We start from the raw sequence: 14,375 nt of genomic DNA on the forward strand, positions 1-14,375 counted from the left end.
TAACCAATGATTATTATAAAGAATTCAATTAATACAGAAATAAACAAAAATATGGAACTAAAAAAAATTCTTCCTGAATTTTACCACCCATAAATTGCTATTAGATAAATATGTAGTAGACACCATTCTATGAATATGTATAAAGAGGCAAAGGAATCTGTAGCCATTTTATTTAAAATCCATTTTACTTTATATAAATTTAATAAAATAAAAAATAAAATGACTACTTAAACTCTATAATTTTCCTCATAGGGAGATTATTGTCTAATAATACTCTCAGTTAAATAAGGAAGTGGGATAGTTTTTCATAACTATATTAGGATTTAGCATTTTTATAGTTCCTCATATCTACTCTATGTTCACCTTCCAATTTTTAAAAGCAAACACAGCACTATTTTCATACTGTGCATGTTTATACCTGTGGTGGATACTGTCATACACTGTCAAGTTACTTACCAATGAAGAGACCTTGCCTTAGCTGTTGGGAAGTCTGTGGGAAGATACCTTCATAAGCCAGCCTACTCAGGAACTTACTCACCTGTAAAGAAGTGCCTCACCCTTGCACTCTACAGGACAGCCTGCATCCAGGAATGACTGATTGAGTGAGGGCTTAAAGGCTGGGCTACTTTAGCCCAGCTGGGGACAACTCTGAAGGGTTGGAAGAAGCTATCACTGGGCGTGCCCTGCAGCTTCATGTCTCCTCCTGCACAATCCTGTTTCCTCTCCCTCTTTCACAAAGGACTGATTCCCCAAAGCACTCTAATTAAAGGTGGCACACTAAGCTCTCAGCACCTGCTTCCCAGGGACTCAAATTGCAATCTGACTCTTTCAGAAGGCAACTATAGTCAGTTTCCCTGCTTCAACTGATTCTCTGTCACAGATTTACACACCTACTCAGAAGAGCAACTCCATCATGCTACATTATGCTGTGGTAAGAAATAACTGTAAATTCTCAGCATCTCAATACAATAGTGGATTACTTTTTGCTTACATAACACATCTACTTTACATTGGCAAGGGAGGCTCGGCACTCCTCAAAGTTGAGAGAAAGTTCATTTCCACACATGCATTATTCTGGTTCTTAAGAGGTTGTAAACCGAAGACAGAAGCAAGTCACACAGACACATCTAAGTTCAACATGGTGGTGCGGCAGGCTTTAGCCAGGAGGAACAGGATAGACTCAATGATAACACAGACAGCTAAAGTCCATTCCCTCTGGATACTAAACATTCAGTTCCTTCATTCTCTCAAATGAAGGACACTAGCATCCTTCCCTGAAGAAAATAAACCAAAATTATCACAGATTTTTTTTTTTTAACCCCAGTGCTGGGGATTGACTCATGGCCTTGGGCATGCTAGGCAAACTGTCTACCATGGAGCTGTATCCCATCCCTCAGACACTGTCTTGCACTCACTGGAGGAGAGCTGCACCTTTAGTCCCCTCTCTTTGAGCCATTTTGTCCAGCAGAAATGACTTTCTGGGTGCCACAAGAATCCACTTAAGAGTTTTGACAGTGTGTGTGATGGCTATACTTTACATTTGGTTCTTAAGGTTGCTGCTACCTTTGTAGCTCAGCTTCTCAGCTCTGTCCTCCATGGGCTGGAAATGACTATCTTGTATCTTCAACCCCATAGGCTCCTGAGGGTTTAGAGTCTCTCTGTGTTAGTTTTCTGTTGCTGTAACAAAATACCTGAGAAAAACAACTGAAAGGAGGAAAGATTTATTTTGACTCAGGAGGTATCAGTTTAGTTACCTGTCAGGTTCTAAACCAGCATCTCAGTGATGTGGACTCTCCTTAACATCAAATCCCCCTCATGCTTTGAACTTCTATGCTACTGCTATTAACCAGAGAGAATACTCTGCTTCTGAAGGGATTATGTGTTTAGCTCAGGGCCACACAGTCACTATTTTAAGGTCAACTTAAAGTCCTCCCCCTTTTTTCGGGGGTTAGGGGGGATTAGGGTTTGACTCAAAGCCTCACCCTTGCTAAACAAGTGCTCTACCTCTGAGCCACACCTCTAGCCCTTTTTGCTTTATGTAATTTTCCAGACAGGCTCTCCCTTTTTGCCCAGTTGACTTAGAACTGTGGTCCTCCTACTGTTACTCATGTAGTTGGGATCAGAGACATGCACCACCAGTCCCAGCTTGCTTGTTGAGATGGGGGTGTCTCACTAACTTTTTGTGCATGCTGGTCATGAACTGAAATCCCCTAATCTTTTGCAAAACTCCTTTTGCCATGTAATATAATAATCACAGGAGTAATATTAGGAGTAGGTAGTTATGAGGACATCTTAGAATCAAAAAACATTTTGCTGTTTATACAAAAGTTTAAAAAAAATTCAGTTTGCAGAACTTACAAATACAGGCACATGCTCAATATGGCTCACAAGCCATAGTTTACAACTTCAGTCAGGAGAAGTGATTCTGAAATTTCAATGTACATCAGAATTTTCTGTCGTGCTTGTTAAATCAGACTGCTGGGCCCACCCTCAGAGAATTTTATTCAGTAAGTTTGAGACAGGAATTGAGAAGCTGCACCTGTAACAAGTTCCTAGGCAACCTTGATGCTGCTGGTCCAGGGATCACTCTCTGAGAACCATTTGTCTACAAAAAGAGGTGAGGAGCAGCTCATCGGCCAACTTAGAACACCTTATGCCAAGAAAAAAACACACCACATCTCTGCTAACTATCAGCTTTGCTGCATGGAAACCCACCTGGAACCACAGGAATTACAAATAGTAAACCAAGGATTTAATTAAGATTCATACACTCTGAGAATGGAATAATGTGTATGGTCACTATTGCACAGCTAGCCACCTTTACCTGGGTTATGTTAATTGAGTACTGTTGGTATAGGATGAATTGTGTTTATGTTTGTGAGAGAAAAATGATAGGTTTCATTTTTATAAATCATAAATAAGCTTTATAATATTAAAAAATGAGAAATAAAATTGCATAAAATAAAAAGGGAAAGGCTATTTTAAGCAACTGTACAGGAAGTGATACAGGACCAATGCAAGTGAAGAAAGTAATTGGGGGATCTACATTAAGAAAGAGTGCCACATGAACAAAATCAAGTATATGAGAACATTAAAATTATGAGACTGATATGCCATGGATGGAAGGGAAACTGACAATACTGACATTGCAGTTATTGAGCATGGAGTTAAGAAATGACTAAGGCAAGGAAATGTTAAACCATATGGCTATTTCAGGGTTCTTGTTTGAAAACACAGGAAGCCAATTCTGACTCATAAAGTAGAATGACAAATTATTAAAGGAATGGGGAAAAACAGAGAATCAAGTTAGTGGCCAAGCTTCTCTAAGAACCAAGTGCAAAATCATACTGCAGAACAGGTCTGGTGAAGGAATTTGTATTCTTCCCATATGACTCTTATGTGTCAAGGACTGACCCAGCACAATAATATTTCTGCAACCAGCCAAGCCATTTTAGGGTTTCTATAGTCTTTGACCTCCAGAGGCCTCCACCTTCAGCTTCATGGAAGCACGATTGGCGTGTAGTGTGTACTTCTTTGAAAATGAATAGGAGTAGCACAATCTAGGTCACAAAGCTGATGCTACCTGCCCATGAGGCTGAGAAGGTAGATTTTATAGCTCATCTTAGGGAGGTGGAATATATTAACTGAGACTTCCCCAGTCATTAGAAAGTTGTTGAAAAGATATGTAAGAATGAGAAAACAATAAATGTTCACCACAAAGTGTGTCATATTAACATATTAAACTCATTTGAAATTCACTCATTTCTGTTGCTAACTAACTCCTTTTTACAATACGTATTAGCAGAACCAGAGAATAATAGAGATGAATACAGCCTTAAAGATCATGTGGTCTAATTCTCTCATTTTATTAATGAGAACCTGATGCCCAAAATAACTGGATAATTTACCAAGTTTATACACCTAGATAGTCAAAAGCGCTCATGATTTTCAACTCAGTATCATGCAATGGTCAAGAGGCATATCTCGGACTATATCTTTATTTCATGTTAAATTTTAATCGCACTCTCAGTTAAAGTCTTTGCTTAGTTCTCAGAAAGTCATTTTGATGGTACTGATCTGTTTCTCTCAATGTATTGATTCAATCAGTTCCTGAGAAATTAGGTATGAAACTAAATTTTATACATAGAATTCTATTTTCCTATTATCACCCATGAAAATAAACTGTAAACTGTAAGTATGTTTTTAAATGTAATGTTGTAAATTCTTTGGCTGAACTGAAAATTTCCCTTGCCAAAAGGCTAATATTCTTGCAACAAAAATCATATTTAATTATTCAAACACTACTAGAATAAATGCTAAAATATGAAAGTACCTTTTTTTTTTGGGGATGTACTTCTGATATCTTATAAAATTAGAGCCAAACTTACTCAAGTACACTGTAATAACAAGATTTCTCCATACAGCTAATATTAAAACTTAAGCCAAGAGAATACTAACAGTATAGCATGTACAGAAAATACATATATTCTTTCCTTTTTGCTTTGGAGGTACTGCAGATTGAACCCAGAGCCTCACACATGCTAGGCAAGCCCTTGACCACTGAGCTGCATTTCCAGCACTTCTTTCATTTTGAGTCAAGTTCTCACTAAGCTGCCCAGGCTAAGCTTAGAGTCACAACACAGCCCGGCTGGCCTCGAACTTTGCACTTGTCCTGCCTCAGCCTCCTCAGTAGCTGGGATTACAGGTGTGTACCACCACATATGTTCTATCAATACATATGTTCTAGCAATATTATAGTTAATAAAATTATGAGCGTTAACTTCACAACTATGGTGTGTTAAGTTGTAAAACAAGCAAAAAAGATTTTGAGAAGATGGGGAAAAAAAAGAAAAGTAAGAGAAAAGAGCAACTAAACATAAGCTATTAAATCTGAGGAGTGTATCAATGCAGAGAAAACATTCTCTAAGAGCAGAAGATGGATGGCTTTATTTAGATTTAAACACTACCTTAGAAACTACTTATCCATCATTTTCCTTCTCATAAACCCTCCCAAGAAATTACTATCATGGCTGTAAGGGGAGGTCACTAATGATAGAGAGAAGGTAAAAGAAGAAAGGAGGTGAATATTGTTGGACATACAAGAATGAATACAGAATTTTTAAACCTGTTGAAATCACCATAAGAAAGAGACTAATGTAGAAAGGAGAAAAATAGAGGGGATGAACCAATTGGGATTGTAATACATAAATATGTTGAAATGTCACAATGAAACTTCTGTGTAGCTATATTAAACAAGCAAAAATCTCTTTTTTCAAAAGCAGAGAACAGGAAGGTAAACAGGTTTTGTCAGGGGGTTGGTCCAAGTGGGAGGGTATAAGGAAAGGGTATAGGAGGACGAATATGGTGGAAATATTACGTATTTATGTATAAAAATGGAAAAATCAGACCTGCTGAAACTATTCCAGGAATGGGGGGAGGGAGAATAAAGGAGAATAATGGAAGGGGTGACTTCAACTATAGTATATTGCAAGAACTTCAGTAAATGTCACAAAGTACCCCAGTACGACAATAATATGAAAAAAGAATTAAAATAGCTGCAACAACAAAAAGCAATTATTATCCCGCTTGGCAAAAAATATTATAGAATCAGTAACTATAAGTTAGCACATATATTAATTGGTGAATACAGAAATTACTTAGTTTGAGCAGAGAAAGACCATATTATTTCTGCAGCTTCATTTTCTTTGGGCAATGAATACAATTAATATGGAACTGGGAACAGATGATTCAAGGTAAATAAACAATATAAAATGCATACCTCTTCATGATACGGTCGCTCTTCTAACTCAAGTCAGGTGTTTCTATACAAGGTTATACTTTCCATAAAAAAGCTAGTGATCACTAAGACCAAATAATGAAGTTTTAAAATAATATGAATACTTACAGTTTCAATTTTATGAAAAATTCATACTCCCCCTACTGTACTAGAAACTACTGCCTGCATTTTATTTCTCTCACTCCTCTTATAAACTGCTGATATCACTTAAAAAGGCACTTCCACAAAATGGAAGTTTAAAAATATCAAGTTATCAATTCTACCAATAAACATTAAATCTTATCCTGCAAGTCCATAAGGATATACTATATTTACCATAACCTTTTTGTTTTTAAAGATGCTGAAACCACATAGTTAAAATGGTACGATTTGACTCTGAGTGAAGGCCCCACAAGATCAGATGCTGCCTGGTATAAATCAAGTAAAGACCTTAGCATAGATGTATGATTACACATTTATATGCTTTAAAACAAGACTAAAACATTATAAAAGCAAACCTAAGTATTATTCCTCTATTCTAAAATTTAAATCTATTCAAAAATCTATGTATTTACATAACCATAGCCTTTTTATTGAATATAGCAAAAGGAATAACTAATAATTTACATGTATAGCCCATTATAGATATTCTCATAATCTAAACAACAATATATCTTCCTGGTTTAAATAAATAGTGCAGACATTTCTCTTGTCATCTACAATGCCTTGTGGGAATTTTGTTAAAAATATGGAGAGAGAGATATAAACGATTACAATTTGGAAAAATAAAATTTAGAAAACTACAGGTCCTAAGCATAAGTATTATCCCGGAAATACTTTAACATCTTCTTTTAGAAAGGGTGGAAGGGCAGCTGGACATGGTGTTGCATGCTTGTAATCCCAGCACACTGGAGGCGGAGGCAGGACCATTGTAAACTCCAGGCTAGCCTGGGCTGCAGTGAGACTCTGTCTCAACCCTACCCACAATCAAAAAAGAAAAACCAGAAAACAGAAAGCGCCTGACTAGCAAGCACAAGGCCAAGTTCACTCTGAAGTACGGAAAAAAAAAAAAAAAAGGTGGAAAGCATAATGGTGTAAGTATTTTTTTGAACTTTAAAAACTCATTTTATGATAGAGTGAAAGATAATCAATCCTGACTTTGTCTAGAAGACCAAATAATTTTTTCAATACAGCAAATTAGGGGGATAGATAGCTCTTAATACTAGCTCAGGTTACCTAGTATTAACCTGAAAAGAAAATGATAAATTCTATAAGGAGTTCAGATGATGTAATCAACCATTTAATACACAGACAACAAAGGAACAAACATGTAAGACCCTGGACTAGAACTCTGTGAAGGATAAAATATGTATTATCTTCAAGGGTAACTTTTAAAGAAGAGATTACACTACCTATTCATTTTGTATTTTGTAAAGGTATGATCACCATGTAAATAACAGACTGAGAAAGTTGACTTGATTACAGATTTTTTTGCACTATGTGTTTTATGTACCATGAACATAAACTGTATCCAGGTTATTTGATGAAATACTCACAGAATGATTGTAAGAAGGTTCCAGTATCACAGGCAATGACATTTTCCCTTGAAGATTCAATTTTGTTAAATAAAATATCTTTTCCCCCACAATCTTTTCTTTTTTCATGCGATGTACACCATACAGTCTAAACCGCACTGCATAATTTCCAATCATCTCAGACTCAACATGATTAAACTTGAATGTTTCTGTGAAGACAGGGCAAGGTCCTCTCTGAATGCTGGTTTTTGCTCTCTGTTTCTTTATAGGTAGAAGAACAAGGTGTACTTGCCATGAGTTGCCACCTGTCCTGTTATATGTTGGGATGTCTGTGACGGCTGTCACTGTTACCAGAAGCTTCTGTTCTTGTGAGTCATAGTCAAAAGTCACATCCAGTGTGCCATATTTAGCTTCTGGCTCAGGATCAAAAGGTTTAGGAAGCTGTGAAGAGGATCCTTGAGCTGACATATCCTAAGAAAAGCAAATTTAAATGTTTTCAGTTTTTAACTCTATTATTTAATCTAGTATGTAAATAAATGCCTGATATTTCTTTAGAGGAGTATGCTGCAAAAACTATTTTCATTTGATGTCACAAAGATAGTATAATATTCAACAGTCAATTACAATCAAGAGCTAACCCTGTAGGGCCAGAGTGGTGTAAGCAGTAAGTTAAACTAGAAACTTCTTATAAAAAGATGTATTTAGAATGTAATATTCACTATCACAATTTTGAGAAAGTTAGATGTTTTTATAAATAAGAACTTAAAATATATTTTAGTGTGTATCTCTATTCCTTTAGTACTAAAGAAGCTACTAAATTTTACTTCTGACATAAAACAATATGACTGGAGGCTCAACATTAGACTAGAGAGAAAGAGGACATAAAGTAGAATGCTGTAGAAAAATCTGATTCCATTTTTAGTGTCTGTTTTAAAATGTCCCCCTCTATAACAGAACATATACATATCTAGACTTAAAACCAATGGAAATGTGAAAAATGGCAGTATAAATACAATGTATTTCCCCATATCATAGCTCATATTTACTTCAATTTTTAAGAATTCAGAAACAATGTATTATTTTCCAATACTAATTACTGTTGAAAGGCAGAGCACACATTTCAAAAGTTGAAGACTAACACTGTGCATACTAATTATGACATTAAAAGAGACTGTATCCGTTTTACTTGCAATTGTCTCAAATTCCTCCCAGCATTCATCTGGAATATACTTGGAGTTTCACCTAGTTACTGATGATACTAAAGCCAGGTTTCAGGCCTTTCAACTAGACTACTTTGCCCCTTCAAATATTTTAACAAATCTTAAATTATTTTCACTTTAAAAAGTGGGCCATTTTTGTAATTTTCTAAAATTTTCTATATTTGTATTTAGTGCCCATTGTGACAGTGATTATCACTGACCTGCAGTCTTTTTCTTCCATTTGCTCAAAAGAAAGCCCTAAGTTTTAGCTGGAGATACCCTGCCCAAAAGAGGCCATACCATAACCTCAGAGCCTCCTTCTCAGCAGATGTGTCTGGGGACTCATGTGTGAAACATCCAGGACAAGTTTTTAAAAGCAGTACGTATCCTTTCCACTGCCTTTCCACATTAGACACAGGGAGGCATTGCCTTGGACTATAAGGACTAGGACAATACCCTAAGTGATGGCAGAATAACAAAAGAAGGAACTGCACCCTGAATGAGGCTAGAAAGCAAAGCCTGTTTACCCTAGACTGTTGTGACATGAAAGGGAAACAAACTTACATGTTTTTCTCCCAGTGCATTTACAAGGTATATCTCTTTATTACAGCAGCCTAACACAAACCCTAACAATGGCACTTATTATGTGCTTGGCCCTATTTTTAGTGGAGGGAAGTCTTCTTTGCACAGAAAAGAGCCAAAAAAGGCATGAGTCTTTGGCCCTATAAATCTTATATAGTACCTGGTATATATAATGTATAGGGAAAAAAAAGAACAAACTCTCATAGAAATTTAGTTTTTAATGCACTAGGAGTAAATCAGGATTAACATGGTCTGTTTATAGTGTAGACCAATCTGTTTTAATGTATAATAAAACAACACAATTGGTAATTAAAGATATTAATGATATGTCTGTATTTTCAGTGAAATATTTTCTAAACTAATCTTCTGATATCAAGGACTTTCAGGAAATAAAATATTTATAAGGTCCTAGACAGTTATTTCTGAATTTTGTTTCTCTAATGCCTCCCTCATTTTTTTCTTTCTTTTTTTTTTCTGAGCATTCTAACAATTCTTATGAAACTCAGGGTGAAAAGGTGGAACCTTTATGGATAAAAGCTACTATGTGCATTCTTCAAGAAGGCAGTAAGAAAATAATCATTCCTCTTTCAAGGTGCCTGGACCAAAGTTTTGAAAACCTTTAGCTAGCAAGAAGTCATCAACAGAGTTTATGGACTCCTTGCCATGAAATTTTTCACAGCCCTTTCTCTGTCAGTTGAGTCCTCTTTGTGGATAGGCTCGAAGATAGCGACAGCCTGGATTAAACCAAGAGCAAAAATAAGAATTTTCTATTTGATACATAATATCTATTATAGGGCACAAAATAAAACTTGAAAAAACTTGAAAAGAGAATTTTAGGCTAGCATAAGCTATCAACATCACAACTAAGTATTTATGTAAAGTACACTTGCCATATTGTTTAAATATATTCAATGATGCTATAAAAGACACAAAAACAAGTAGAATGGAAGGAATTCAAAAGAAGTGTTAATGTAGACAGCAAGTTAGTTTCTGATATATGAAACTATAGTTAACTACAGATAATGAATAAAGAAGCAGCTTGGGAGACACAGGTAGAATTCATGAGATATTAAATATAATAACTAAACTAACAACCTATAAGATATGCCAAAGATAGATGGACTACACAGAGATGATGGAACGACTTGGCATGGTGGCTCAGGCCTGTGATTCCAGTCACATGGGAGACCACAGGTAGGAGAGTAGAGATCTGAGGCCAGCCCTGGGCAAAAAATGCAGGCCCCTACCTGAAAAGTAACTAAAGGAGAAAAGGTCTGGGGGTGTGGCTCAAATCGTAGAGCACCTGCCTGGTAAGTGCAAGGCCCTGAGTTCAAACCCTAATATTGCTAAAAAAGAAAGGAAAATATGATGGTAACCCTATAGAAAGTGATGGAAGGCCCAAGCCATAACCATGAGGCCTCTGGGATGATCGTTATCAACTGCACATTCTGTTTAGGAAACGCAGATAAAAGCTCATATCTGCTTTACAGGCTAACTGGAAAGTTTAAGTGGTTGCCAGGTATACTTGCCCCTAAATCTCTCCCACAAAACAAGTGTGTGCTGTTGGCTCTGGGTACCCTTGTTCAAATCTCAACTCTGGTCCCTGTTACCACATGATAAATAGGAATGCTGATGGAACAGAGAAAGTGTGACAGCATTCATGGGCACTGCACAAGCCACAATCACACAGTGTGGTTTGCTACCTGTGTCTACTGACATCCTCTTTGAGGTATGTTAGCCTATCTTGTCTTACTCCTCTTACTTTTCACTTTGTGCCCAAAATAAACATACACGCACACACACCAGCACACGTGTAATTCAAGCATCTTAATTTGGGCTGTGAATCCTCTGAGATAGCTTGCTTAGTGGTATGTTTGGAGGGTAACATTGCATCAAAACAAGTTCATTTGCAACAATTTAGATCAACAGGGCAAAATACTACCACTGTTAAGAGCACCTGGGTTTAAGTTACTGTTTTTAAGTGCTGCTTGTACTTGGGGAAATGCTTGTCCCAGAGTCTTCGTGTTGTTATTTATAAAACAGAAATAAGAGCTTCCTAAAGGTATAAATGGTAGAATTAAATAAGCTGACTACATGAGGCTCATGGCAAAATTTCTAGCATAACTGGGGTAGAATGCTCTAATCCTGGCTGCAGTGTTAACTTGGTGACTACACAGTTTACAAAAACACAAGGCAGCTGCCTCAAATTTGTTTAGGTGAAAGAAAAAAAAGAAACATTCTTCATGAAAACCCATGAAATACTGACACACTAAACTTAAAATATCAGTGTAGAATTTTCTTCTAGGTCAGATATTAAGCTAGACATACTGGAAAAGTCGTAATAGGTACAAAGTGTATTTTAAAGTTCTAGAACTCCCCTCAGGCAATGCTAGCTATGGCTTAATTGTTCCTTGTGTTGAGAAACTACCTTCCTTACTTAGTTTTGACAGCAAAACAGAAAATTCACATAGTAAGAACACAGACTTACTACCTTATGACTGAATGCTCTTTAGCAAAAGTTGTAAAAACTTGCAATTCAGAACTTATAAGGAAAGCAAATCTTAAAAACATACTGCTTTATGAAAACCCCCAGTTATTTTTACATTTTCATAAAAAACTTAAAAGGATTAAAACAAATTCTTTTAAGAACCTGGCAATACTTTGAAACCATGAAAATTATTTTTGTTGTCATTTTCACATTTTGGCTCCGAAAAAGTAACTTGAACTCAACCAATCACTCTGAACTCTGAATGCATGATACCATGAATTCAAATTTCATCAGTAATGATCAGCATTTACCCCTTTTATTGTCTATAAAATGAAAATGCAAAGGCCAGTGAAACATTAATGAGTAACCTCTTAATACAAAAAAATCCAAAATAAAATAAAAAATAATAAACAGTAACCTCAAGATGAATGAAAAAAGTAACAATTTCAGAATGTACATAAGTTTAAATAACAACAACCCATCTGTAGCTACCCATCAACCTTTGTGGGGGTGGGAGCTGACGACTAGCTGGGACAGTCCTTGTAAGTTTGTTGGATAACAACTAGATTAAGGATAGAAACTGGTACGATAGGCTCTGAAGGCATAAGAGAGCACCCACTCTTCTTTTCTAGAGGAAAAGCACAGGATGATTGTCCTCCAGGTAACATTCATTTCCAAGCTTCTGTGTGCTTTTACTTACTTCAGGGCTCAGGACTGCAGTGCTGTCACTTGGAACATCTTCTTCACATCCTTTGTTATGAAAACTTTCTATTTCATGACCTGCGCTTCCTTCACTTGGGCACTTGTTATATGAGCATCTTGGACTGTTGCTGCAGTGGGAAAATTCACATTTACTGTCCCCAATTTCTGAGGGTGTACATGAGAGATGGGGAGAACCACTGTCATCCTGATATGGTGGTGGCTGCAATTCATCCAGTGGGGGTGTTCTTCTCATTCTCTGAATGCAGTTTCCTGATAATAATTAAGAATCTGGTCACTGTTTCCAATTAGCCCCAACATACAGTACACTCTATAATAACTGTAAATAACTTAAAAACGGGATTAAAATGTTGTGGCAACGTAATTGTTAGGTTTACTAAATGAGTTTTCTTCTTGCCTGGATCAGGTGCAGAAATAAAACAACCTGGTTCCCCACTCCTCTCCTCCTGTGTGATAAGATCAGGAAAAATGAAAGTCATATACTAAGAGAGATCCTGTTATGGACCATAAAATAAGTTTTATTTAGTTCTCTCTCTGAAAACAACCCCAGTGGCATATACACATCATCTATTTCCTGCTGGTCTGTAGCCTCTCTGGCCAAAGCAACTAAAACATGGTAGGCAAAACAAACACAAAAATCTCATGCATTTTCTTCAGTTGCTAGGATAAACTTATACTGGCATTCATCTCAACAGTGTCAGAATTGCTTTTCTATATCTACTTGGATCTAGAATCTGAAAGTGAGGTACAGTATGAACCAGGCCCAGTCCTCATGTGCTAGGAAGCTGAGTTGCCTCTTCTCTGTTACAAAGGCACCCTCGCCTCTGTGTTCTTCACTTCTAGAAAGCATGCTCTACCTGGTCCATAGTAGGTGTTTCTGCTTCTGGCAGGAAGTGAAACACATTTTTTCCACTCTTAACTGATCCTTTCAATTTTTACCTCAATAATTTATGTCAATGAGACTAAGCATATTTGTGAGCAAGGATGGAGTGGGAGGGGGATATGTTAATAGAGCCCAGTATACAATTTAAAAATAGCTAAGGCTATGTAGATAAATCCTGAATGCAGTATTAAATAATAAATTTAAACACTTCAATTTTTAATGGACTGTGCATCTCCTTTCTCAAAAGGAACCTGATAAAGGTTGTTTGTATTATAATTGTTATGGAGTTCAGTTCAAATACTTCTCTATTCTTCTTAAGATGGATAAACTTTACATTAAAAACTAAAAGCCTCATGGAAAAATTACCATAATGCCTGGCTTAAATAAAAGCTATTAATTTGTATTAATTTAGCATTAATTTACATATTTGATCAGAAGCCCTAATTTTTAATAAGGAAAATTAAGTGTCTTAGTGATTCTAATACACTAGCTTCAAAAAAAGATACAGAGAAAAGATAGTTGAAGCTAAATTGGAAAAGATACACTAAATACAAGTGCAAGCCAAAAAAAACCATGCAGTGCCAGAATATTAAGAGACAAGCTGCTTTAGTCAATTATCTGTCTTAATCCATTTAATGGGGTAGGTAAATGTGTGGCTGGCACAATTAGCAAGCTGACTGAACCCCAGCTACACCCTGGACTTCTCCCATGCAGCATCCCAATTAGGCTATAGCCAATGAGATCTAAACAGAAAATTTCATAGCAGGGCTTCCAGGAAAGCTTTGGTGCTTCTCATAAAAGAAGGAAGACTCAACTGGCATCCCCTTTATCCCTTTGCCTTTCCCCTTTATCCTGCATGAGAGTGCAGCAGCTACCTTGTGACTGTGAAGTAACAAGAACAAGAATGAAAGCTAAGGATGGAGAAGCAGAAAAATGGAAGAAGTCTGGTTATTTGAAACATCACAAAGTAGCTACACATTTTGATAGCCGAGACAAAAAAAAAAAAACAATCCCAAACAATCTAACAGCTGGATTTTCTATTGTTTCCACATACACCCTCAAATGATACAGCTTATAAATCATTAACATCCTCCTGTAAGATGCATATTTAATCAACCACTGAATTAAACTAAATGGTAATACCTAAATACTTACTGTAGTATGAAGTCAATTAACAATTTCCCAATGTGAT

The 14,375-nt window shown here is 36.4% G+C and overlaps 1 protein-coding gene across 8 annotated transcripts in view; it reads right to left on the bottom strand.

Moving 5' to 3' along the window:
* Nucleotides 1–14,375, bottom strand: part of Syt14 (synaptotagmin 14) — a 213,434-nt gene that overhangs the window by 40,250 nt on the left and 158,809 nt on the right. For all 8 annotated transcript variants that reach the window (XR_012439004.1, XR_012439005.1, XM_074048409.1 and 5 more), the window contains 2 exons: nt 12,281–12,552; nt 7,333–7,782 (listed from right to left, as the gene is read on the bottom strand). Coding sequence is in view for 6 of the 8 variants with exons in the window: in XM_074048409.1 (XP_073904510.1) it covers nt 7,333–7,782; nt 12,281–12,552 (722 nt within the window). In the remaining 2 variants the exon portion in view is untranslated. The remainder of the gene's footprint in view (nt 1–7,332; nt 7,783–12,280; nt 12,553–14,375) is intronic.

This window comes from Castor canadensis, chromosome 11, assembly GCF_047511655.1.
Source record: "Castor canadensis chromosome 11, mCasCan1.hap1v2, whole genome shotgun sequence".
Classification (NCBI taxonomy): Eukaryota; Metazoa; Chordata; class Mammalia; order Rodentia; family Castoridae; genus Castor; species Castor canadensis.